At 53.7% G+C, this 24,357-nt stretch overlaps 2 protein-coding genes across 5 annotated transcripts; one reads left to right on the forward strand and one right to left on the reverse strand.

The window, feature by feature from the left end:
* Window positions 1-455: 455 nt before the first annotated feature.
* jmjd6 (jumonji domain containing 6, arginine demethylase and lysine hydroxylase) lies at window positions 456-14,251 on the reverse strand. Of its 3 annotated transcripts, none has more exons than XM_034538891.1 (7): window positions 14,044-14,251; window positions 12,930-13,318; window positions 10,376-10,662; window positions 3,963-4,098; window positions 3,350-3,488; window positions 2,974-3,132; window positions 2,562-2,661 (listed from the first exon to the last, which is right to left on the reverse strand). In XM_034538891.1, the coding sequence occupies exons 1-6, from the start codon at window positions 14,170-14,172 to the stop codon at window positions 3,013-3,015; spliced, it is 1,200 nt and encodes a 399-aa protein (XP_034394782.1). In that variant the 5' UTR covers window positions 14,173-14,251; the 3' UTR covers window positions 2,562-2,661; window positions 2,974-3,012. The 3 variants fall into 3 exon arrangements, 2 of the variants coding, with proteins under 2 accessions (XP_034394781.1, XP_034394782.1); XR_004609821.1 differs by lacking the exon at window positions 2,562-2,661 and adding an exon at window positions 2,854-2,912 and having other exon boundaries at window positions 2,952-3,132; XM_034538890.1 differs by having other exon boundaries at window positions 456-3,132.
* A 129-nt stretch (window positions 14,252-14,380) lies between these two features.
* mettl23 (methyltransferase like 23) lies at window positions 14,381-21,576 on the forward strand. 2 transcript variants are annotated; one of them, XM_034538898.1, is made up of 5 exons: window positions 14,381-14,619; window positions 16,814-16,918; window positions 16,989-17,226; window positions 21,185-21,269; window positions 21,352-21,576. In XM_034538898.1, the coding sequence occupies exons 1-5, from the start codon at window positions 14,524-14,526 to the stop codon at window positions 21,506-21,508; spliced, it is 681 nt and encodes a 226-aa protein (XP_034394789.1). In that variant the 5' UTR covers window positions 14,381-14,523; the 3' UTR covers window positions 21,509-21,576. The 2 variants fall into 2 exon arrangements, with proteins under 2 accessions (XP_034394789.1, XP_034394790.1); XM_034538899.1 differs by lacking the exons at window positions 21,185-21,269; window positions 21,352-21,576 and adding an exon at window positions 18,874-20,137.
* Window positions 21,577-24,357: the final 2,781 nt, after the last annotated feature.

The raw sequence follows: 24,357 nt of genomic DNA on the forward strand, positions 1-24,357 counted from the left end.
TGTTGTACTTGTTACTGTACTACACCTCAGAGGTACATGTTGTACTTGTTACTGTACTACATCTCAGAGGTACATGTTGTACTTGTTACTGTACTACATCTCAGAGGTACATGTTGTACTCTCTACTGTACTACACCTCAGAAGTACATGTTGTACTACATCTGAGGTACATGTTGTACTCTCTACTGTACTACATCTCAGAGGTATGTGTTGTACTTGTTACTGTACTACATCTGGTACACATGGTATTGCTGTACTATGTGTATTATAGATACAGTACTGAAGTATTACCAGCTAAACGTACTTTAAGTATGGAAGTGAAAGTTGTATTTTTTCAGTTTTCGTAGTATTTTAATGAAGTACTTTTGTTAAAGGACTAAACGTTGATATTTGTGGCGCATGAAAACAAACAATAAAAAGACCAACATGTCGCCATTAATGCTCAAAAGATCGTCTAAACAAAGTCATAGAAAATATTTTATTGACCAACAAAATGAAATTCATCACATTGTATGAGATTCACTTCAACTCTGATCCCAGATCAGCGGAGAGGCCCTGAAGGCACCACGTGACCGACCTCAGGGGCCAATGTGGTGCCTTCAGGCGCACGAAGGCGCCAGTCGCACCGACTGACGTCTTCAGAGGCACTTGAGTCTAAAGCCACGCCTCCATTCAGAGGACGATCAATAACCCTTTGATCAGAAAACCGGTTCTTTGGGACAAAACGAGACGTTTGAATATGGATTAACTGACTATTTTAATGATAATTAACATCAAAATCTGTTTTATTAACCGGTGATCTTCTTAATCAATAATTAGTTTGAATGACCTCAGAGTTATTTAAATATTCATGTTCTGGGGTTAAACTTCACAGCTCTTTAAACCGTCAAAATCTCGTCTTCAAAAGTCTTGTTTTGTTCGACCAGAAAGAAAAAGTCTAAATAACCACATTAAAAAACGTTTTGAACCATATTCACTTTAAAAATTACTTGAATAACCGAATAAGGAAGAAGGAGAAGGAGGAGAAGAAGGAAGAGAAGAAGAAGAAGGAAGAGAAGAAGAAGGAGGGAGAAGAAGAAGGAGGGAGAAGAAGGAGGAGAAGGAAGAGAAGAAGAAGGAGGGAGAAGAAGGAGGAGAAGGAAGAGAAGAAGAAGGAGGGAGAAGAAGAAGGAAGAGAAGAAGGAGGGAGAAGAAGGAGGAGAAGGAAGAGAAGAAGAAGGAGGGAGAAGAAGAAGGAAGAGAAGAAGGAGGGAGAAGAAGGAAGAGAAGAAGAAGGAGGGAGAAGAAGGAAGAGAAGAAGAAGGAGGGAGAAGAAGAAGGAAGAGAAGAAGGAGGGAGAAGAAGGAAGAGAAGGAGAAGGAGGGAGAAGGAGGAGAAGAAGGAAGAGAAGGAGAAGGAAGAGAAGGAGGGAGATGAAGGAGGAGAAGAAGAAGGAGGAGAAGGAGAAGATGGAAGAGAAGAAGGAGAAGGAGAAGAAGAAGGAGGAGACACCAAACAATTGATTTGTGAACAAGATGAACTCCGACACACAGACAGACAGACAGGCAGACAGACAGACAGACAGGCAGACAGACAGTTCCTCTACTGGAGATAAACAAACAAAAAGCAGCAGCAGTGCATTGTGGGGAATGTAGTGTACTCTGCGAGGCCGCTGCAGCATTTTGGCACAAAGCGGGAGGAGGAAACGTTTTGGATCAAAGGTTTCTGTTTCTTTAAGGCTTTGAATCACCGGGACGACGCCTCGACCAATCAGCTCGCAGGAAAGTCTTCCTACGACTTGGGCCTCTAGCTTCACATCAACAACAACAACAAGGCCTGTGTAGCTCTCCATCATTTGAGCTCTTTTAACCCCCTGAACTCCAGAAAACAGCTCTCTCCAGCGGTCCTTGAACACATCATGTGCACCTTAAACTTGTGATATTTAATTCTTTGTCTTTTAGAATCTTCAAATAATCGGTTTACTTTCATCAGATTGTGTAAACAACATTAAACATTACATTCTGACGTCATGAGACAAGGAGAAGAGAGGAGAGGAGAGAGGAGGAGAGGAAAGGAGAGGAGAGGGGAGAAGAGGAGGAGGAAGGAGAGGAGAGGAGAGAAGAGGAGGAGGAAGGAGAGGAGAGGAGAGGAGAGGAGAGGAGAGGAGAGAAGAGAAGAGGAGAGGAGAGGAGAGGAGAGGAGAGGAAAGGAGAGGAGAGGAAAGGAGAGGAAAGGGGAGAAGAGGAGGAGGAAGGAGAGGAGAGGAGAGGAGAGGAGAGGAGAGGAGAGGAGAGGAGAGGAGAGGGGAGAAGAGGAGGAGGAAGGAGAGGAGAGGAGAGGAGAGGAGAGGAGAGGAGAGGAGAGGAGAGGAGAGGAGAGGAGAGGAGAGGAGAGGGGAGAAGAGGAGGAGGAAGGAGAGGAGAGGAGAGGAGAGGAGAGGAGAGGAGAGGAGAGGAGAGGAGAGGAGAGGAGGAGAATAGTTGGTAAAATAAACTATCAAACTCCTTCTAGTCATGAAGGTTCTGGTTCTTAGAGGAGCAGGACCTTTATTTTGAAAAGAGAACCGGCGTTGGCGTTCAGAGGGTTAAGGACCGCCCCTGTGAAACTAGAGGCCTGGAGGAGGTTACAGGTACACAAGCAGCTCCCTGACGGCTGGTCACCAGAGGACGGCTCTCCGGTGACCCCCAGCTGGAGGTCACCAGAGGACGGCTCTCCGGTGACCCCCAGCTGGAGGTCACCAGAGGACGGCTCTCCGGTGACCCCCAGCTGGAGGTCACCAGAGGACGGCTCTCCGGTGACCCCCAGCTGGAGGTCACCAGAGGACGGCTCTCCGGTGACCCCCAGCTGGAGGTCACCAGAGGACGGCTCTCCGGTGACCCCCAGCTGGAGGTCACCAGAGGACGGCTCTCCGGTGACCCCCAGCTGGAGGTCACCAGAGGACGGCTCTCCGGTGACCCCCAGCTGGAGGTCACCAGATGACGGCTCTCCAGTGACCCCCAGCTGGAGGTGGGCGGAGCCTGCAGAGGGCCGAGGTCACCGAGACGAGCTCCTCTCCTTGTTGACGCAGGCGTCACGACCACCGATGGACGTCGACCCACAAGTCCTCCTCTTCTTCCTGCGGTGGGACACGGCCTCCTCAGAGCCCGACGCCGGCTGGGGAGGAGGAGGAGGAGGAGGAGGAGGGGGGGGGGATGGGGAGGGGGAGGGGGAGGGGGAGGAGAGGAGGAAGTGTTCAGACGTGTGCCCTTACAACACCGTTAACATGTGTATTATGTTACAGGGTCGACATGTGTGATCCTAACAGATATATATATATATTTATATGCGTGCGTGAGTGTGTGTGTGTGTGTGTGTGTGTGTGTGTGCATACATTGGAGTCGGAGTCAGATGAACTAGAGGATGAGGAGGATGAAGAGTCGCTGGAGCTGTCTGACGCGATGCCCGTCGACTCCTGAAGGTCCACTTGGTCGGCCAGCACCGCCAAGTCGGGCCTCTCCTGCTTCAAGACCCTGAACCCAACGTGAGTTTAAAGAAGTCAATCACAGGCCTACATAGGATTTATTATTTTATATACATTATATATATATATTTATATACAAATATATCTCTCTGAAACACAAAGACTAGAAAACATTGAGCATAATTATTCATAACATTAGTAAAACCTGTAGACACTTGAAACATATACTATTTAGATTATATTGTTTAACTTAATTATTCTGCATTAAAGACATGTTCTAGTTCTAGTCATCATGTTTCTGTTTCCAGAGATTCGCGGGACTTTTATTTTGAAAATCAAAGACCACAAAGAGTATATTTCTTATACAACAAGAAACAAAAACGTTGTTTTAAAGTAAAATATCTGTTAATGTTCTTAAATGTTGCGGAAACACAAGAAGTCTAAAAAAAGAAGTCACAACAAAGACAATCAAACTGGTGTGTTGTTGGAGCAAATGGGACCCGTCTAATCTCTGGGTTCTTACCGGTACCACTTCCTGGACAGCTTGGGCCGGCCCCGGACGGTCTTGTGCCACACGACCGGGAAGTTGGTGGTGCTGGCGAAGTTCTGCGTGACGGCGATGGTGGTGTCCATGTTGAGCACGACGTGCCACCACCCGCCTGCGACACACAGCTGGTGAGCCACACAATGCCCTCTGCCACGCCCTCGTTAATGCCCTCTGCCTCGCCCTCGTTAATGCCCTCTGCCACGCCCTCGTTAATGCCCTCTGCCTCGCCCTCGTTAATGCCCTCTGCCACGCCCTCGTTAATGCCCTCTGCCACGCCCTCGTTAATGCCCTCTGCCACGCCCTCGTTAATGCCCTCTGCCACGCCCTCGTTAATGCCCTCTGCCACGCCCTCGTTAATGCCCTCTGCCACGCCCTCGTTAATGCCCTCTGCCACGCCCTCGTTAATGCCCTCTGCCACGCCCTCGTTAATGCCCTCTGCCTCGCCCTCGTTAATGCCCTCTGCCACGCCCTCGTTAATGCCCTCTGCCACGCCCTCGTTAATGCCCTCTGCCACGCCCTCGTTAATGCCCTCTGCCACGCCCTCGTTAATGCCCTCTGCCACGCCCTCGTTAATGCCCTCTGCCACGCCCTCGTTAATGCCCTCTGCCTCGCCCTCGTTAATGCCCTCTGCCACGCCCTCGTTAATGCCCTCTGCCACGCCCTCGTTAATGCCCTCTGCCACGCCCTCGTTAATGCCCTCTGCCACGCCCTCGTTAATGCCCTCTGCCACGCCCTCGTTAATGCCCTCTGCCTCGCCCTCGTTAATGCCCTCTGCCTCGCCCTCGTTAATGCCCTCTGCCACGCCCTCGTTAATGCCCTCTGCCTCGCCCTCGTTAATGCCCTCTGCCACGCCCTCGTTAATGCCCTCTGCCACGCCCTCGTTAATGCCCTCTGCCTCGCCCTCGTTAATGCCCTCTGCCACGCCCTCGTTAATGCCCTCTGCCACGCCCTCGTTAATGCCCTCTGCCACGCCCTCGTTAATGCCCTCTGCCACGCCCTCGTTAATGCCCTCTGCCACGCCCCTCTTTAATGCCCTCTGCCACGCCCTCTTTAATGCCCTCTGCCACGCCCTCGTTAATGCCCTCTGCCACGCCCTCGTTAATGCCCTCTGCCTCGCCCTCGTTAATGCCCTCTGCCACGCCCCTCGTTAATGCCCTCTGCCTCGCCCTCGTTAATGCCCTCTGCCACGCCCTCGTTAATGCCCTCTGCCTCGCCCTCGTTAATGCCCTCTGCCACGCCCCTCTTTAATGCCCTCTGCCTCGCCCTCGTTAATGCCCTCTGCCACGCCCCTCGTTAATGCCCTCTGCCACGCCCTCGTTAATGCCCTCTGCCACGCCCTCGTTAATGCCCTCTGCCACGCCCTCGTTAATGCCCTCTGCCTCGCCCTCGTTAATGCCCTCTGCCTCGCCCTCGTTAATGCCCTCTGCCACGCCCTCGTTAATGCCCCCTCGTTAATGCCCTCTGCCACGCCCTCGTTAATGCCCTCTGCCACGCCCTCGTTAATGCCCTCTGCCTCGCCCTCTTTAATGCCCTCTGCCACGCCCTCGTTAATGCCCTCTGCCACGCCCTCGTTAATGCCCTCTGCCACGCCCTCGTTAATGCCCTCTGCCACGCCCTCGTTAATGCCCTCTGCCACGCCCTCTTTAATGCCCTCTGCCACGCCCCTCTTTAATGCCCTCTGCCTCGCCCTCGTTAATGCCCTCTGCCACGCCCTCGTTAATGCCCTCTGCCACGCCCTCGTTAATGCCCTCTGCCACGCCCTCGTTAATGCCCTCTGCCACGCCCTCGTTAATGCCCTCTGCCACGCCCTCGTTAATGCCCTCTGCCTCGCCCTCTTTAATGCCCTCTGCCACGCCCTCGTTAATGCCCTCTGCCTCGCCCTCGTTAATGCCCTCTGCCACGCCCTCGTTAATGCCCTCTGCCTCGCCCTCTTTAATGCCCTCTGCCACGCCCTCTTTAATGCCCTCTGCCACGCCCTCGTTAATGCCCTCTGCCACGCCCTCGTTAATGCCCTCTGCCACGCCCTCTTTAATGCCCTCTGCCTCGCCCTCGTTAATGCCCTCTGCCACGCCCCTCGTTAATGCCCTCTGCCACGCCCTCGTTAATGCCCTCTGCCACGCCCTCGTTAATGCCCTCTGCCACGCCCTCGTTAATGCCCTCTGCCACGCCCTCTTTAATGCCCTCTGCCACGCCCCTCTTTAATGCCCTCTGCCTCGCCCTCGTTAATGCCCTCTGCCACGCCCTCGTTAATGCCCTCTGCCACGCCCTCTTTAATGCCCTCTGCCACGCCCTCGTTAATGCCCTCTGCCTCGCCCTCGTTAATGCCCTCTGCCACGCCCTCGTTAATGCCCTCTGCCACGCCCTCGTTAATGCCCTCTGCCACGCCCTCGTTAATGCCCTCTGCCTCGCCCTCGTTAATGCCCTCTGCCTCGCCCTCGTTAATGCCCTCTGCCACGCCCTCGTTAATGCCCTCTGCCACGCCCTCGTTAATGCCCTCTGCCACGCCCTCGTTAATGCCCTCTGCCACGCCCTCGTTAATGCCCTCTGCCTCGCCCTCGTTAATGCCCTCTGCCACGCCCTCGTTAATGCCCTCTGCCACGCCCTCGTTAATGCCTCTGCCACGCCCTCGTTAATGCCCTCTGCCACGCCCTCGTTAATGCCCTCTGCCACGCCCTCGTTAATGCCTCTGCCACGCCCTCGTTAATGCCCTCTGCCACGCCCTCGTTAATGCCCTCTGCCTCGCCCTCGTTAATGCCCTCTGCCACGCCCTCGTTAATGCCCTCTGCCACGCCCTCGTTAATGCCCTCTGCCACGCCCTCGTTAATGCCCTCTGCCACGCCCTCGTTAATGCCCTCTGCCACGCCCCTCTTTAATGCCCTCTGCCACGCCCTCGTTAATGCCCTCTGCCACGCCCTCGTTAATGCCCTCTGCCTCGCCCTCGTTAATGCCCTCTGCCACGCCCCTCTTTAATGCCCTCTGCCACGCCCTCGTTAATGCCCTCTGCCACGCCCTCGTTAATGCCCTCTGCCACGCCCTCGTTAATGCCCTCTGCCTCGCTCTCGTTAATGCCCTCTGCCACGCCCTCGTTAATGCCCTCTGCCACGCCCTCGTTAATGCCCTCTGCCACGCCCTCGTTAATGCCCTCTGCCTCGCTCTCGTTAATGCCCTCTGCCTCGCCCTCGTTAATGCCCTCTGCCACGCCCTCGTTAATGCCCTCTGCCACGCCCCTCTTTAATTGTTCCTCTACATTGCCCTTCTCTACGACTCCCTTCTCTACAACTCCCTTCTCCACATCGCCCTTCTCTACAACTCCCTTCTCCACATCGCCCTTCTCCACATCGCCCTTCTCCACATCGCCCTTCTCCACAACTCCCTTCTCCACATCGCCCTTCTCCACATCGCCCTTCTCCACAACTCCCTTCTCCACATCGCCCTTCTCTACATCGCCCTTCTCCACATCGCCCTTCTCCACAACTCCCTTCTCCACATCGCCCTTCTCCACAACTCCCTTCTCCACATCGCCCTTCTCCACATCGCCCTTCTCCACATCGCCCTTCTCCACAACTCCCTTCTCCACAACTCCCTTCTCCACAACTCCCTTCTCTACATCGCCCTTCTCCACATCGGCCTTCTCCACATCGCCCTTCTCCACAACTCCCTTCTCCACATCGCCCTTCTCCACATCGCCCTTCTCCACATCGCCCTTCTCCACATCGCCCTTCTCTACATCGCCCTTCTCCACAACTCCCTTCTCCACATCGCCCTTCTCCACATCGGCCTTCTCCACATCGCCCTTCTCCACATCGCCCTTCTCCACATCGCCCTTCTCCACAACTCCCTTCTCCACATCGCCCTTCTCCACATCGCCCTTCTCCACATCTCCCTTCTCCACAACTCCCTTCTCTACATCGCCCTTCTCTACATCGCCCTTCTCCACATCGCCCTTCTCCACAACTCCCTTCTCCACATCGCCCTTCTCCACATCGCCCTTCTCCACATCGGCCTTCTCCACATCGCCCTTCTCCACAACTCCCTTCTCCACATCGCCCTTCTCCACAACTCCCTTCTCCACATCGCCCTTCTCTACATCGCCCTTCTCCACAACTCCCTTCTCTACATCGCCCTTCTCCACATCGCCCTTCTCCACAACTCCCTTCTCTACATCGCCCTTCTCCACAACTCCCTTCTCCACATCGCCCTTCTCTACATCGCCCTTCTCCACATCGCCCTTCTCCACAACTCCCTTCTCCACAACTCCCTTCTCCACATCGCCCTTCTCTACATCGCCCTTCTCCACATCGCCCTTCTCCACAACTCCCTTCTCCACAACTCCCTTCTCCACAACTCCCTTCTCCACATCGCCCTTCTCCACAACTCCCTTCTCCACATCGCCCTTCTCTACATCGCCCTTCTCCACAACTCCCTTCTCTACATCGCCCTTCTCTACATCGCCCTTCTCCACAACTCCCTTCTCTACATCGCCCTTCTCTACATCGCCCTTCTCCACAACTCCCTTCTCTACATCGCCCTTCTCTACATCGCCCTTCTCCACAACTCCCTTCTCTACATCGCCCTTCTCTACATCGCCCTTCTCCACATCGCCCTTCTCCACATCTCCCTTCTCTACATCGCCCTTCTCTACATCGCCCTTCTCCACAACTCCCTTCTCTACATCGCCCTTCTCCACATCGCCCTTCTCCACATCTCCCTTCTCCACATCGCCCTTCTCCACATCTCCCTTCTCCACAACTCCCTTCTCTACATCGCCCTTCTCTACATCGCCCTTCTCCACATCTCCCTTCTCCACATCGCCCTTCTCCACATCTCCCTTCTCCACAACTCCCTTCTCTACATCGCCCTTCTCCACATCGCCCTTCTCCACATCTCCCTTCTCTACATCGCCCTTCTCCACATCGCCCTTCTCTACATCGCCCTTCTCCACAACTCCCTTCTCTACATCGCCCTTCTCCACATCGCCCTTCTCTACATCTCCCTTCTCTACATTGCCCCTCCACATTGCCCTTCTCTACAACTCCCTTCTCTACATTGCCCCTCCACATCGCCCTTCTCTACAACTCCCTTCTCCACAACTCCCTTCTCTACATCGCCCTTCTCCACAACTCCCTTCTCTACATCGCCCTTCTCTACATCTCCCTTCTCTACATCTCCCTTCTCTACATTGCCCCTCCACATTGCCCTTCTCTACAACTCCCTTCTCTACATCGCCCTTCTCTACATCTCCCTTCTCTACAACTCCCTTCTCTACATCGCCCTTCTCTACAACTCCCTTCTCTACAACTCCCTTCTCTACATCGCCCTTCTCTACAACTCCCTTCTCTACAACTCCCTTCTCTACATCGCCCTTCTCTACAACTCCCTTCTTTACAACTCCCTTCTCTACATTGCCCCTCCACATCTCCCTTCTCTACATCGCCCTTCTCTACAACTCCCTTCTCTACAACTCCCTTCTCTACATCGCCCTTCTCTACAACTCCCTTCTCCACAACTCCCTTCTCTACATCGCCCTTCTCTACATCTCCCTTCTCTACATCTCCCTTCTCTACATTGCCCCTCCAAATTGCCCTTCTCTACAACTCCCTTCTCTACATTGCCCCTCCACATCGCCCTTCTCTACAACTCCCTTCTCTACAACTCCCTTCTCTACATCGCCCTTCTCTACAACTCCCTTCTTTACAACTCCCTTCTCTACATTGCCCCTCCACATCGCCCTTCTCCACATCGCCCTTCTCTACATTGCCCCTCCACATCGCCCTTCTCTACATTGCCCCTCCACATCGCCCTTCTCTACATTGCCCCTCCACATCGCCCTTCTCTACATTGCCCCTCCACATTGCCCTTCTCTACATTGCCCCTCCACATCGCCCTTCTCTACATTGCCCCTCCACATCGCCCTTCTCTACATTGCCCCTCCACATCGCCCTTCTCTACATTGCCCCTCCACATCGCCCTTCTCTACATTGCCCCTCCACATCGCCCTTCTCTACATTGCCCCTCCACATCGCCCTTCTCTACATTGCCCTTCTCTACATTGCCCCTCTCTACATTGCCCCTCCACATCGCCCTTCTCTACATTGCCCCTCCACATCGCCCTTCTCTACATTGCCCTTCTCTACATTGCCCCTCTCTACATTGCCCCTCCACATCGCCCTTCTCTACATTGCCCCTCCACATCGCCCTTCTCTACATTGCCCTTCTCTACATTGCCCTTCTCTACATTGCCCCTCCACATCGCCCTTCTCTACATTGCCCCTCCACATCGCCCTTCTCTACCGTTCTTCAACCCTAACCTCTCCTGTATTCCTTTCCTGTCCTCTAACCGTTGAACATCTGATCGTGGATGAATATATTTAGAAGCTGAAGGTACTGACCCGGCACAAACACGGTCTCCCCGGGTCTCTGGAGGATCTCCAGCGGCATGAACTCTGGAGGCCAGTTGGGCTGCTGTGTCCTGGGGTAAACCACGTTGAACCAGGTGATAGCCTCGTCCTGCTGGTTGCCCCCGTCCTCTCTGGAGACTTTGATCAGCTCTCGGGGTGTGTTGGTGGGGAACAGACACCACCTCTTGTGTCCATGGACCAGGGCGTTCCAGGCGCTGGTGCCCAGCGGGTCGATGTGGATGCCGGTGCCAGAGCGAGCCGGGCCCATTACAAACCACCTGTGAGATAGACCAGAGCACCAACCGGTTGAGCTGCACGAGTACGCACCACCAAAACCTCTCCATCACCAGAGACTGATAGATGTCTTTGTTTTTAATGTTGGTCATGAAGACGTCTGGCACTAAAATATGAATAGAAAAAGTGATTAGCAGGTAACATAAGATAACACGGGCTGAAAAGAATATTGAGTATATTATGAAAGCTATTCGAAATTATTATTTTTCAATATCCAAATCATATTTTAAATGTCTTTGAAGGAGCATGGAAGCATGTCTGGACATTACCACCAGCTGATCACACATCGGTTCTGAGTAAATAAAGTGTTATCCTGTACGGTGGTCTACGCTTCATAAACAAAGGGCTCACCTGTACGGTGGTCTACGCTCCATAAACAAAGGGCTCACCTGTACGGTAGTCTACGCTCCATAAACAAAGGGCTCACCTGTACGGTGGTCTACGCTTCATAAACAAAGGGCTCACCTGTACGGTGGTCTGCGCTTCATAAACAAAGGGCTCACCTGTAGGGTGGTCTACGCTTCATAAACAAAGGGCTCACCTGTACGGTGGTCTGCGCTTCATAAACAAAGGGCTCACCTGTACGGTGGTCTACGCTCCATAAACAAAGGGCTCACATGTACGGTAGTCTACGCTCCATAAACAAAGGGCTCACCTGTACGGTAGTCTACGCTCCATAAACAAAGGGCTCACCTGTACGGTGGTCTACGCTTCATAAACAAAGGGCTCACCTGTACGGTGGTCTGCGCTTCATAAACAAAGGGCTCACCTGTAGGGTGGTCTGCGCTTCATAAACAAAGGGCTCACCTGTACGGTAGTCTACGCTCCATAAACAAAGGGCTCACCTGTACGGTGGTCTACGCTTCATAAACAAAGGGCTCACCTGTAGGGCGGTCTACGCTGCATAAACAAAGGGCTCACCTGTAGGGCGGTCTACGCTCCATAAACAAAGGGCTCACCTGTAGGGCGGTCTACGCTCCATAAACAAAGGGCTCACCTGTAGGGCGGTCTACGCTCCATAAACAAAGGGCTCACCTGTACGGTAGTCTATGCTTCATAAACAAAGGGCTCACCTGTAGGGCGGTCTACGCTCCATAAACAAAGGGCTCACCTGTAGGGCGGTCTACGCTCCATAAACAAAGGGCTCACCTGTAGGGCGGTCTACGCTCCATAAACAAAGGGCTCACCTGTAGGGCGGTCTACGCTCCATAAACAAAGGGCTCACCTGTAGGGCGGTCTACGCTCCATAAACAAAGGGCTCACCTGTAGGGCGGTCTACGCTCCATAAACAAAGGGCTCACCTGTAGGGCGGTCTACGCTCCATAAACAAAGGGCTCACCTGTAGGGCGGTCTACGCTCCATAAACAAAGGGCTCACCTGTAGGGCGGTCTACGCTCCATAAACAAAGGGCTCACCTGTAGGGCGGTCTACGCTCCATAAACAAAGGGCTCACCTGTAGGGCGGTCTACGCTTCATAAACAAAGGGCTCACCTGTAGGGCGGTCTACGCTCCATAAACAAAGGGCTCACCTGTAGGGCGGTCTACGCTACATAAACAAAGGGCTCACCTGTAGGGCGGTCTACGCTTCATAAACAAAGGGCTCACCTGTAGGGCGGTCTGCGCTCCATAAACAAAGGGCTCACCTGTAGGGCGGTCTACGCTCCATAAACAAAGGGCTCACCTGTAGGGCGGTCTACGCTCCATAAACAAAGGGCTCACCTGTAGGGCGGTCTACGCTCCATAAACAAAGGGCTCACCTGTAGGGCGGTCTACGCTCCATAAACAAAGGGCTCACCTGTAGGGCGGTCTACGCTCCATAAACAAAGGGCTCACCTGTAGGGCGGTCTACGCTCCATAAACAAAGGGCTCACCTGTAGGGCGGTCTACGCTACATAAACAAAGGGCTCACCTGTAGGGCGGTCTACGCTTCATAAACAAAGGGCTCACCTGTAGGGCGGTCTACGCTCCATAAACAAAGGGCTCACCTGTAGGGAGGTCTACGCTACATAAACAAAGGGCTCACCTGTAGGGCGGTCTACGCTTCATAAACAAAGGGCTCACCTGTAGGGCGGTCTGCGCTCCATAAACAAAGGGCTCACCTGTAGGGCGGTCTACGCTCCATAAACAAAGGGCTCACCTGTAGGGCGGTCTACGCTCCATAAACAAAGGGCTCACCTGTAGGGCGGTCTACGCTCCATAAACAAAGGGCTCACCTGTAGGGCGGTCTACGCTCCATAAACAAAGGGCTCACCTGTAGGGCGGTCTGCGCTTCTCTCCTGCGAACTGGAACAGGTCGTCCCTGAAGAAGACCGGCACCTGGTAGTCCTCCAGCAGCTTGCGCCGCTTGGCGTGTTCCCCGTAGCTGCTGTCGAAGATGTAGAGCGGGCTGTCGTCCCTGGTGGTCTCCAGGTACTCCATGTAGTACTTCATCTTCATCTTCACGGAGTAGCCGTCGTTGTCCTCGCCGCACTTGAACTTCTGGTTGCGGTACTTGCGCTTGAGGCGCTCCAGGGTCCACTTCTCCCGGGCCGGCCAGCTCTCCTGGCAGCGCTGCAGCACCACGGGCTTGTAGGGCCGCTCGAAGCGCCGGATGAACTCCTCGGGGCCGACGCGCAGGGCGTCCATGCGCTCCACGTTGTCCTGGAACGCAGCTCGTTAGGACCGGAGCAGATTCTCAACCGACGCATTGCCTCACATTTGAGCAAGGAGCTCATTAGAAAAGTCGCAGCTTGAGAACATCTGCACGTGTTTTTAAAACAGTTAAATAATGATAGAGGAGGCTGATAGCAGCACACAGAGAAGAGGTGTGAGTGTGTACTTGAAGGACACACTCACGTGCTGAGCAATGACACACTAACATCAGCTCTCACTAGTTACACCTTCAGAATAAAACCTGACCGTTGAAACGCATTAAAAACATAATGATCACTCAACTTTGCCCCAGAATGAGACGTTTTAGTTACAAGAATAAAATGAACATGCAGCAATAATAATTACATATTTTAGAATGAGGAAGTTAAAAAATATATATTTAGTATTAAGAAATAATAAATAAAAAACATTTGTAGTTATGGTCAGTAGGTTACAAATATGTAAAATAATAATATATAATGTTGTGGCAGCTGTTGGTATTGTTCTCATCAGAGCAATGTATTTTAAAGTGAAGCACAATAACTCATTTTGTGTTTAATGCCCAGTATATATATAGTACTTTATTTTAGCAATATTGTTAACACGGTTATACAATAAAAGACACTACTGACGTCATTTAGATAAAAATAGAGATGTTTTTGTAACTAGCATCATGCTGCTAGCTCACGCTTAGCTAGCGTTAGCTTTAGCACGTTAGCTCGTGGACGCGTTACCGTCACGGTCCGGTGCGACACGTCAAAGGACTCGTGGTAGTCGTGTCGGATCCAGTCCAGCGAGTCCTTCAACTCCGGCCTGGCGCTCCGCCTCGCCTCTTTAATGCGCTTCTTGCTTTTATGGTTCATTCCTCCTGCCGCTCAGCTAGCTAGCTAGCTAACGCAATGCCGAGGCTGACTGATGGACAGCTGTAGCTCCCGCCCTCTGGTGCCGGAACGCAACGCTCATTGGCTGAAGCATCCCATGAGGGCAGCGCGCTTATTGGCTGGGATTTAGACGAAGCCCTTCCCACCGGGCTTTTGCGTCGTTTCGATTGGCTGTTAACCCTTTCGTCACAGTCGACCCGGAAGTCGATGTCAGCGTGGCTGCTAGTGATATCATATCAATATAGATATTGATTCAGTTACTTAATGCGGAAGACGAAGAATCGGAATAGTAGCTGTAGATGTGATGATGTAATTTAGGGGGCATTAACCCCAATGGAGCCCGGCGGAGCAGAACCACCGAGCAAAGTGTTCACGTTCAAAGACGACCAGAGGAGCCCTCCGGTGTGCCTCTCCGTCTCCATACCGGAGGTACAACACGTGACTTTAGGTTCAATTTGTGTTGATACAGAATGTATTAGAGTGCTCTTCGACATTTAGCTGACGCTTTTATCCAAAGCGACTTACAATAAGTGCATTAAACCATGAGTCCAAACTCAGAACAACAAGAATCAAGAAAGTACAATTTCTTCAATAACGTTAAACTACAAAGTGCTATCAGTAAGAGACATTTAAGTGCTACTAAAGTGTTAAACAACAAAGTGCTATCAGGAAGAGACATTTAAGTGCTACTAAAGTGTTAAACAACAAAGTGCTATCAGGAAGAGACATTTAAGTGTTACTAAAGTGTTAAACTACAAAGTGCTATCAGGAAGAGACATTTAAGTGTTACTAAAGTGTTAAACTACAAAGTGCTATCGGTAAGAGACATTTAAGTGCTACTAAAGTGTTAAACTACAAAGTGCTATCAGTAAGAGACATTTAAGTGCTACTAAAGTGTTAAACTACAAAGTGCTATCAGTAAGAGACATTTAAGTGCTACTAAAGTGTTAAACTACAAAGTGCTATCAGTAAGAGACATTTAAGTGCTACTAACTCTTGCAGCTCGTAGTGACGGAGCTACAAGCCGATTGGCCAAAGCCGAGCGAAGTGAACAAGGTGGGGTGTGAGGTTAGACCATGTCCTGGTGTGAGGTTAGACCATGTCCTGGGTGTGAGGTTAGACCATGTCCTGGGTGTGAGGTTAGACCATGTCCTGGGTGTGAGGTTAGACCATGTCCTGGTGTGAGGTTAGACCATGTCCTGGTGTGAGGTTAGACCATGTCCTGGGTGTGAGGTTAGACCATGTCCTGGTGTGAGGTTAGACCATGTCCTGGTGTGAGGTTAGACCATGTCCTGGGTGTGAGGTTAGACCATGTCCTGGGTGTGAGGTTAGACCATGTCCTGGTGTGAGGTTAGACCATGTCCTGGGTGTGAGGTTAGACCAGGTCCTGGATGTGAGGTTAGACCAGGTCCTGGATGTGAGGTTAGACCATGTCCTGGGTGTGAGGTTAGACCATGTCCTGGTGTGAGGTTAGACCATGTCCTGGTGTGAGGTTAGACCATGTCCTGGGTGTGAGGTTAGACCATGTCCTGGGTGTGAGGTTAGACCATGTCCTGGTGTGAGGTTAGACCATATCCTGGATGTGAGGTTAGACCATGTCCTGGGTGTGAGGTTAGACCATATCCTGGGTGTGAGGTTAGACCAGGTCCTGGATGTGAGGTTAGACCATGTCCTGGGTGTGAGGTTAGACCAGGTCCTGGGTGTGAGGTTAGACCAGGTCCTGGATGTGAGGTTAGACCATGTCCTGGATGTGAGGTTAGACCAGGTCCTCGATGTGAGGTTAGACCAGGTCCTGGGTGTGAGGTTAGACCAGGTCCTCGATGTGAGGTTAGACCAGGTCCTCGATGTGAGGTTAGACCAGGTCCTGGGTGTGAGGTTAGACCATGTCCTGGATGTGAGGTTAGACCATGTCCTGGGTGTGAGGTTAGACCATGTCCTGGTGTGAGGTTAGACCAGGTCCTCGATGTGAGGTTAGACCAGGTCCTCGATGTGAGGTTAGACCAGGTCCTGGGTGTGAGGTTAGACCATGTCCTGGATGTGAGGTTAGACCATGTCCTGGGTGTGAGGTTAGACCATGTCCTGGGTGTGAGGTTAGACCAGGTCCTCGATGTGAGGTTAGACCAGGTCCTCGATGTGAGGTTAGACCATGTCCTGGTGTGAGGTTAGACCATGTCCTGGATGTGAGGTTAGACCATGTCCTGGGTGTGAGGTTAGACCATGTCCTGGATGTGAGGTTAGACCATGTCCTGGATGTGAGGTTAGACCAGGTCCTCGATGTGAGGTTAGACCAGGTCCTGGGTGTGAGGTTAGACCAGGTCCTCGATGTGAGGTTAGACCAGGTCCTGGATGTGAGGTTAGACCATGTCCTGGATGTGAGGTTAGACCATGTCCTGGATGTGAGGTTAGACCATGTCCTGGATGTGAGGTTAGACCATGTCCTGGGTGTGAGGTTAGACCATGTCCTGGGTGTGAGGTTAGACCAGGTCCTGGATGTGAGGTTAGACCATGTCCTGGTGTGAGGTTAGACCATGTCCTGGATGTGAGGTTAGACCAGGTCCTCGATGTGAGGTTAGACCAGGTTCTGGGTGTGATTAACGCTGCTCGTTGTGTTTTGTGCTCCCAGGTTCTGGACCCACATTATGGGATGTACGTGTGGCCCTGTGCGGTGGTGCTGGCTCAGTATCTGTGGACTCGGAGGGAGACGCTGAGGGGCAAGAAGGTGTTGGAGGTGAGGAGGACTCCCGTTGCATCGCCAGGGATCCGAGCGGCCATCTTTAAAAACAGCCTCTCTCTCTCAGCTCGGTGCAGGTGTGAGTCTCCCAGGTGTGGTGGCGGCGCGGTGCGGGGCCCAGGTGACCCTGTCGGACGGCGCTAAGACCCCTCTGTGTCTGGACAATTGCCGGCGTAGCTGTGAGGCCAACGGGCTCCTGGACGTGGGGGTGCTGTCTCTCACCTGGGGGGAGGTCTCACCTGAGCTCCTCCTGCTCCCCGAGCTGGATATCATCTTGGGATCGGATGTCTTCTACGAGCCGCAGGGTCAGTTTAACGTCTCTCCTCCTCTTCTCCTCCTCTCTCCTCTCCCCTCTCTCTCTCTCTCTCGTCTTCCTTCCTCTCTACTCTCTCTTTCCGGTTCCGGTGAGCGTGGTGGAGGATATGCGAGTGGCGGGTTGTTGAACCGGGCGGTGGTCGTGTTCCTAAAGGAGGAGACGTACGTATCGAGAGCGGCGTGTTCATCGGGGACGCCCACGTGCAGGTGTCCCCGATGTCAGCGCCCTCCACGCGGATCACCGTGTCCGGTGAGCCTCCGTTTATCTCCAGTGAAACGATTTAAAATGAGCTCCGGAGGTTTGGGTTTGTATCGGGGTTGTGGTGGACGGGTCTGTTTCCCACAGCCATGGCACGAATACGAGCGCAGGGGTAGCGGTGCTGTTCAGGAGAACACTGGGGGCCTCCATCTTGTCCTCACTGAGGTGGTGAGGGGTCGGCTTCTTGTGGTCAGGGCGGAAATAGAGGGCTCTATCTTCTGTTTAAATGTATATGCACCGAACCAGGGAACAGAGAGGGTAGGTTTGTTCAGTACACTGGAACATGAGCTGAAGAACCACAATCGGGAGCACTTGGTTGTTGGTGGTGATTTTAACTGCACGGTGGACTTCACTGTAGATCGGACTGGTGAGGAACCACACCTACAGTCGGCTCGGAGCCTTCAGAGGGTTATCACACAACTGGACCTGTTAGACGCAAGGAGAACCAAACATCCACAAGCCAGGCAGTACACATGGGTGAGGGTCAACACCAACAGGGTGAGTGCAGCCAGATTGGACCGGTTATAGTCTAAGCTCCAGAATCCTCCACAGCATGATCAGTCCAGTTGGCTTCAGTGGCCATCACATCGTCACTGCACAGCTGATCACGTCCCCGGGTCAAAGGGTCAAAGGGTCAAAGGGTCAAGTCAAACTCCTGCAGGATGGTGTCTTTTGCCAGAGTTTTGAGACGTTTTGGATGGTGTGGAAAAGCAGAAAGGCCGATTTTGTTTCTCTGAAGCTTTGTGTTTTTTGCCAACAGCACTGGTGGACTTGAGTGGGGGAGGGAGGGGCTGAAAATCTTTTGGGCACCGAGGTTTTTCAAACAAAGAACTGGGAGGGAGTGAAGGAGAAAGTGTGCGCTCAGTTATCTGGATGGAAATGGTTGCTACCTCAGTTGTCGTATAGGGGAAGAGTTCTGGTCATCAATAACTTGGTTGCGACTCTCTGGCACAAGCTCAGTGTCCTGATGCCACCGAGAGGCCTGATGGAGGACTTCCAGAGAGCCTTGGTGGACTTGTTCTGGTCTGGCAAACACTGGGTCCGGGCAGCAGCCATGTACCTGCCTGTGGATGAAGGGGGGCAAGGACTGATTAACATTCAGTCAAAAATTGCCTCTTTTAGACTCCGGACAGCTCAAAAACTGCTTTACAGCTGTGGCCCAGGCTGGCTGGACACAGCTGGACTCCTGTTGAGGAGAGCTGGGCGGCTTGGTTTTGACAAGCAGCTCTTCCTCCTGCAGCCGGAGAGCTGTGATCCAAACGGGCTCACGTCTTTCTACAGCTCCGTACTGCAGGCCTGGAGGACCGTTGAGACCACACGCACCATCCCTGAGGTTCCTGGAATGTGGCTGTTTGAGGAACCTCTCTTCTTTTTCCAGGCTCAAACCCTGCAATCCGCCAGCCTGCGAGCGAGTCTCAGAGAGGCCGGCTGCACCAAACTGGGCCATCTGATGAGGATGACGGCGACATCGGTGGACGCACTGAGGGACAGGAGCAACATCACCTCCGTCAGGCTGATCAGCCGGGTGGTGGAGGAGGTCTGTGCCGCCCTGTCCATCAACCAGAGGGAGTTCACCATGGACCGAGCTCTCTGTGACCAGTGGTCGGATGGGTTTGAGTACTGGTTCCCCTCGCTGTCCGTCGCTGCCTCTTTGGGGCAGAGTCAGCTGCTCACAATGGCAACCCCGCATCTTGGAACATTTCAGGATATGGGGAAAAAAGCCGTCTACCATACGTGTGTCAAGGTGGTGGATTTGCGTTTTTTGGCCGGGGTAAAGGAGTCGAGGTGGACCGAGTTCTTTGGTCCAGTTTTTCCCTGAAAGGCAGCTGGCGGGCTCTGTACAAGCTGCCTGTTGAGAAGCAGCAGACCTCCAGTGGAGGGTCGTACATGGAGCGATAGCCACAAACAGGTACAGAGCAGCTTGATCCGGAGCTGGGGGAGGGGTGTTCATTCTGCACAGAGTGAGGACCTGGTCCATCTCTTCGTTCAGTGTCCTCGTCTGGCAGAGCTGGTTGCTCTGTTAAAGGTGGTTCCAGGGTCTTGGGGAGGTGTTCTCGTTTGTCTTTGGGCCGAAGTACACAGTAAAGAGGAAACGGGAGCACATGCTGGTGAATCTTTTGTTGGGGATTGCAAAGTCGGCCATTTGGCTGACTCGTAAGAACTGGACACAGAGTACCGGCAGTGTGGAGGTGGTCCCGGTCCTGGTGGTCCTGGTCCTGGTCCCGGTCCTGGTGGTCCTGGTCCCGGTCCCGGTCCTGGTGGTCCTGGTCCCGGTCCTGAAGGGGCTGCTGAAGGCCCGACTGAGGGTGGAGCACACCTGTTATACGATGATGAACAATGTGACGGCTGTAGGGGGGGTTCTCTGCTCTGTGGGGGGGAGCTATGTGTTAGCTTGTAAAGATGGGTTTTGTTTTTGTGTTTGTTTTTGTGTTGTTTGTTTTTGTGTTGTTTGTTTTTGTGTTGTTTGTTTGTTGTTCTGAGGCTGGAAGATGTAAGTTGTTTTGTTAAGGCTGAACTAAGATGATGATGTTTGGTGTCTCCCTGAGTGGAGAAATAAACAGACTTCAAAAACCTCTCTCTCCTCCTCCTCTCTCTCGTCCTCTCTCCTCCTTTCCTCCTCCTCTCTCCTCTCTCTCTCATCCTCTCTCCTTCTTTCCTCGCTCCTCTCTCGTCCTCTCTCCTCCTCCTCTTCTCTCATCCCCTCTCGTCCTTTCCTCCTCCTCTCTCCTCTCTCTCTCGTCCTCTCTCCTTCTTTCCTCCTCCTCGCTCCTCTCCTCTCTCTCCTCCTCCTCTTCTCTCATCCTCCCTCCTCTCTCGTCCTCTCTCCTCCTCCTCCTCTCTCTCCTCTCTCGTCCTCTCCTCCTTTCCTCCTCCTCTCTCGTCCTCTCTCCTCCTTTCCTCCTCCTCTCTCTCGTCCTCTCTCCTTCTTTCCTCCTCCTCGCTCCTCTCTCGTCCTCTCTCCTCTCTCTCCTCCTCCTCTTCTCTCATCCTCCCTCCTCTCTCGTCCTCTCTCCTCCTTTCCTCCTCCTCTCTCGTCCTCTCCTCCTTTCCTCCCTCCTCTCTCCTCCTTTCCTCCTCCTCTCTCTCCTCTCGTCCTCTCTCCTCCTTTCCTCCTCCTCTCTCGTCCTCTCCTCCTTTCCTCTCTCGTCCTCTCTCCTCCTTTCCTCCTCCTCTCTCGTCCTCTCTCCTTCTTTCCTCCTCCTCGCTCTTCTCTCATCCTCCCTCCTCTCTCGTCCTCTCTCCTCCTCCTCTCTCGTCCTCTCTCCTCCTTTCCTCCTCCTTTCCTCCTCCTCTCGTCCTCTCTCCTTCTTTCCTCCTCCTCTCTCCTCTCTCCTCCTTTCCTCCTCCTCTCGTCCTCTCTCCTCCTCCTCTCTCTCCTCTCTCGTCCTCTCTCCTTCTTTCCTCCTCCTCGCTCCTCTCTCGTCCTCTCTCCTCTCTCTCCTCCTCCTCTTCTCTCATCCTCCCTCCTCTCTCGTCCTCTCTCCTCCTCCTCTCTCTCCTCTCTCGTCCTCTCCTCCTTTCCTCCTCCTCTCTCGTCCTCTCTCCTCCTTTCCTCCTCCTTTCCTCCTCCTCTCGTCCTCTCTCCTTCTTTCCTCCTCCTCTCTCGTCCTCTCTCCTCCTTTCCTCCTCCTCTCTCGTCCTCTCCTCCTCTCTCCTCTCTCTCCTCCTCACCCGTCTTCCTGGTCCAGATTTTGAAGATGTCCTCCTGACTGTTGCGTTCCTCCTGAGGAAGAACCCCCAAGCTCAGTTCTGGACCACCTACCAGGAGAGGAGGTGCTGAAGGAACCGGTGTCCCACTTCTTAAGTTGTAAGTTACACACCTGAGGTCCTAACTCCGCCCCCTCCTCCTCCTCAGTGCTGATTGGTCCATTGAAGCGCTGCTCCACAGGTGGGAGCTGAGCTGCGTGGACGTCCCTCTGGAAACGTTCGGTGCAGACGAGGCGGCGCTGGCGGGTTCGACGCTGCCAGGAAACCACAGCGTCTTCATGATGGTCATCAGCACCAAGACGTGAACATGTCACACATCTGTTGTTGTCTTCAAGTATACATACAAATAAACAAATAAAGGCAATAGAAGCTTTTGTGATTCCTTGTCATATTTACCTTAGGGTCGGCTGTAGCTCATGGGAACCACAAGGTTCCCTGGTTCCATACCCGCTCTCCCCAGAGTTCATGTTGAAGTGTCCTTGAGCAAGGCACTGAACCCCCAGTTGAGAGAGAGAGAGGGATTTATTAATCACATACATTAAAAGGTTCTTTACTGCTGCAGGGTTTTAGATAAAGTAGTTCCCTTTCATAAGAAAAATAAGCATTTAAAAACAAAAAATATTTTCAGTCATTAGTTAATTGTATTTATATTTGTACATGTATGTATTGTTAAATAAAAATGATCTATTATTGCATATAGATATCTTTTACGGTTGTATTTATCTATTCTTATATAATGTAATTTATTAATCTTCCCGTATACTCCCTCTCCTCCTCTCCCCTCCTCCCTCTCCTCTCTCCTCCTCCCTCTCCTCTCTCCTCTCCCCTCCTCCCTCTCCTCTCTCCTCTCCCCTCTCCTCCTCCCTCTCCTCCTCCCTCTCCCCTCCCCTCCCCTCTCCTCCCTCTCCCCTCTCCTCTCTCCTCCCCTCTCCTCTCCCCTCCCCTCCCCTCTCCTCTCTCCTCCCTCTCCTCTCTCCTCTCCTCTCCCCCTCCTCTCCCCTCCTCCTCTCTCCTCTCCTCTCTTCCCTCTCCCCTCCCCTCCTCCCCCTCCTCTCCTCTCCCATCCTCCCTCTAATCCCTCTCTCCTCTCCTCTCCCCTCCTCCCTCTCCTCTCTTCCCTCTCCTCCCTCTCTCCTCTCCTCTCCCCTCCTCCCTCTACTCCCTCTCCTCTCTCCTCTCCCCTCCTCCCTCTCCTCTCTTCCCTCTCCTCTCCCCTCCTCTCTCCTCCCTCTCCTCTCTCCTCTCCTCTCCCCTCCTCTCCTCCCTCTCCTCCTCCCTCTCCCCTCTCCTCCTCTCCTCCCTCTCCTCTCTCCTCCCCTCTTCCCTCTCCTCTCTCCTCTCTCCTCTTCCCTCTCCCCTCCCCTCCTCCTCCCTCCTCTCCTCTCCCATCCTCCCTCTAATCCCTCTCTCCTCTCCTCCCTCTCTCCCCTCCTCCCTCTCCCCTCCTCCCTCTAATCCCTCTCTCCTCTCCTCCCTCTCCCCTCCTCCCTCTACTCCCTCTCCTCTCTCTTCCCTCTCCTCTCCTCTCCCTCTCCTCTCCCCTCCTCCCTCTACTCTCTCCTCTCCTCTCTCCTCTCTCCTCTCTCCTCTCCCCTCCTCCCTCTACTCCCTCTCCTCTCTCCTCTCCCCTCCTCCCTCTCCTCTCTTCCCTCTCCTCTCTCCTCCCTCTCCTCTCTCCTCTCCTCTCCCCTCCTCTCCTCCCTCTCCTCCTCCCTCTCCCCTCTCCTCCTCTCCTCTCTCCTCTCTCCTCTCTCCTCCCCTCCTCCTCTCTCCTCTCTCCTCTTCCCTCTCCCCTCCCCTCCTCCTCCCTCCTCTCCTCTCCCATCCTCCCTCTAATCCCTCTCTCCTCTCCTCCCTCTCTCCCCTCCTCCCTCTAATCCCTCCTCCCTCTAATCCCTCTCTCCTCTCCTCCCTCTCCCCTCCTCCCTCTACTCCCTCTCCTCTCTCTTCCCTCTCCTCTCCCCTCCTCCCTCTACTCTCTCCTCTCCCCTCCTCCCTCTACTCCCTCTCCTCTCTCCTCTCCCCTCCTCCCTCTCCTCTCTTCCCTCTCCTCTCTCCTCCCTCTCCTCTCTCCTCTCCTCTCCCCTCCTCTCCTCCCTCTCCTCCTCCCTCTCCCCTCTCCTCCTCTCCTCTCTCCTCTCTCCTCCCCTCCTCCTCTCTCCTCTCTCCTCTTCCCTCTCCCCTCCCCTCCTCCTCCCTCCTCTCCTCTCCCATCCTCCCTCTAATCCCTCTCTCCTCCCTCTCTCCCCTCCTCCCTCTCCCCTCCTCCCTCTAATCCCTCTCTCCTCTCCTCCCTCTCCCCTCCTCCCTCTACTCCCTCTCCTCTCTCTTCCCTCTCCTCTCCCCTCCCTCTCCTCTCCCCTCCTCCCTCTACTCTCTCCTCTCCTCTCTCCTCTCCCCTCCTCCCTCTACTCCCTCTCCTCTCTCCTCTCCCCTCCTCCCTCTCCTCTCTTCCCTCTCCTCTCTCCTCCCTCTCCTCTCTCCTCTCCTCTCCCCTCCTCTCCTCCCTCTCCTCCTCCCTCTCCCCTCTCCTCCTCTCCTCTCTCCTCTCTCCTCTCTCCTCCCCTCCTCCTCTCTCCTCTCTCCTCTTCCCTCTCCCCTCCCCTCCTCCTCCCTCCTCTCCTCTCCCATCCTCCCTCTCTCCCCTCCTCCCTCTCCCCTCCTCCCTCTAATCCCTCTCTCCTCTCCTCCCTCTCCCCTCCTCCCTCTACTCCCTCTCCTCTCTCTTCCCTCTCCTCTCCCCTCCCTCTCCTCTCTCCTCTCTCCTCTCTCCTCTCCTCTACTCCCTCTCCTCTCTCCTCTCCTCTCTTCCCTCTCCTCTCTCCTCCCTCTCCTCTCTCCTCCCTCTCCTCTCTCCTCTCCTCTCCCCTCCTCTCCTCCCTCTCCTCTCTCCTCTCTCCTCCCCTCCTCCTCTCTCCTCTCTCCTCTTCCCTCTCCCCTCCCCTCCTCCTCCCTCCTCTCCTCTCCCATCCTCCCTCTAATCCCTCTCTCCTCTCCCCTCCTCTCCTCCCTCTCCTCTCTCCTCCTCTCCTCCCTCTCCTCTCCTCTCCTCTCTTTCCGGTTCCGGTGAGCGTGGTGGAGGATATGCGAGTGGCGGGTTGTTTGAACCAGTAGGTGGATAGTGTCCCTGGTTCTACCAGGTGAACCTCACGTG

The sequence above is a fragment of the Cyclopterus lumpus genome, chromosome 8, assembly GCF_009769545.1.
Source record: "Cyclopterus lumpus isolate fCycLum1 chromosome 8, fCycLum1.pri, whole genome shotgun sequence".
NCBI classification, from domain to species: Eukaryota; Metazoa; Chordata; class Actinopteri; order Perciformes; family Cyclopteridae; genus Cyclopterus; species Cyclopterus lumpus.

Bases quoted from the DNA above. Each gene is read 5' to 3' on its own strand.
- jmjd6 (XM_034538890.1), bottom strand. From the start codon at position 14,172: ATGAACCATAAAAGCAAGAAGCGCATTAAAGAGGCGAGGCGGAGCGCC. The intron at 10,663-12,929 runs GTGAGCCCTTTG...TCTATCTCACAG, and splicing joins AAGCGCAGACCGCCCTACAG to GTGGTTTGTAATGGGCCCGG. The intron at 3,489-3,962 runs GTAAGAACCCAG...CGTTGGGTTCAG, and splicing joins CTGTCCAGGAAGTGGTACCG to GGTCTTGAAGCAGGAGAGGC.
- mettl23 (XM_034538898.1), top strand. From the start codon at position 14,524: ATGGAGCCCGGCGGAGCAGAACCACCGAGCAAAGTGTTCACGTTCAAA. The intron at 14,620-16,813 runs GTACAACACGTG...TTGTGCTCCCAG, and splicing joins TCTCCGTCTCCATACCGGAG to GTTCTGGACCCACATTATGG. The intron at 17,227-21,184 runs GTCAGTTTAACG...TTCCTGGTCCAG, and splicing joins TGTCTTCTACGAGCCGCAGG to ATTTTGAAGATGTCCTCCTG.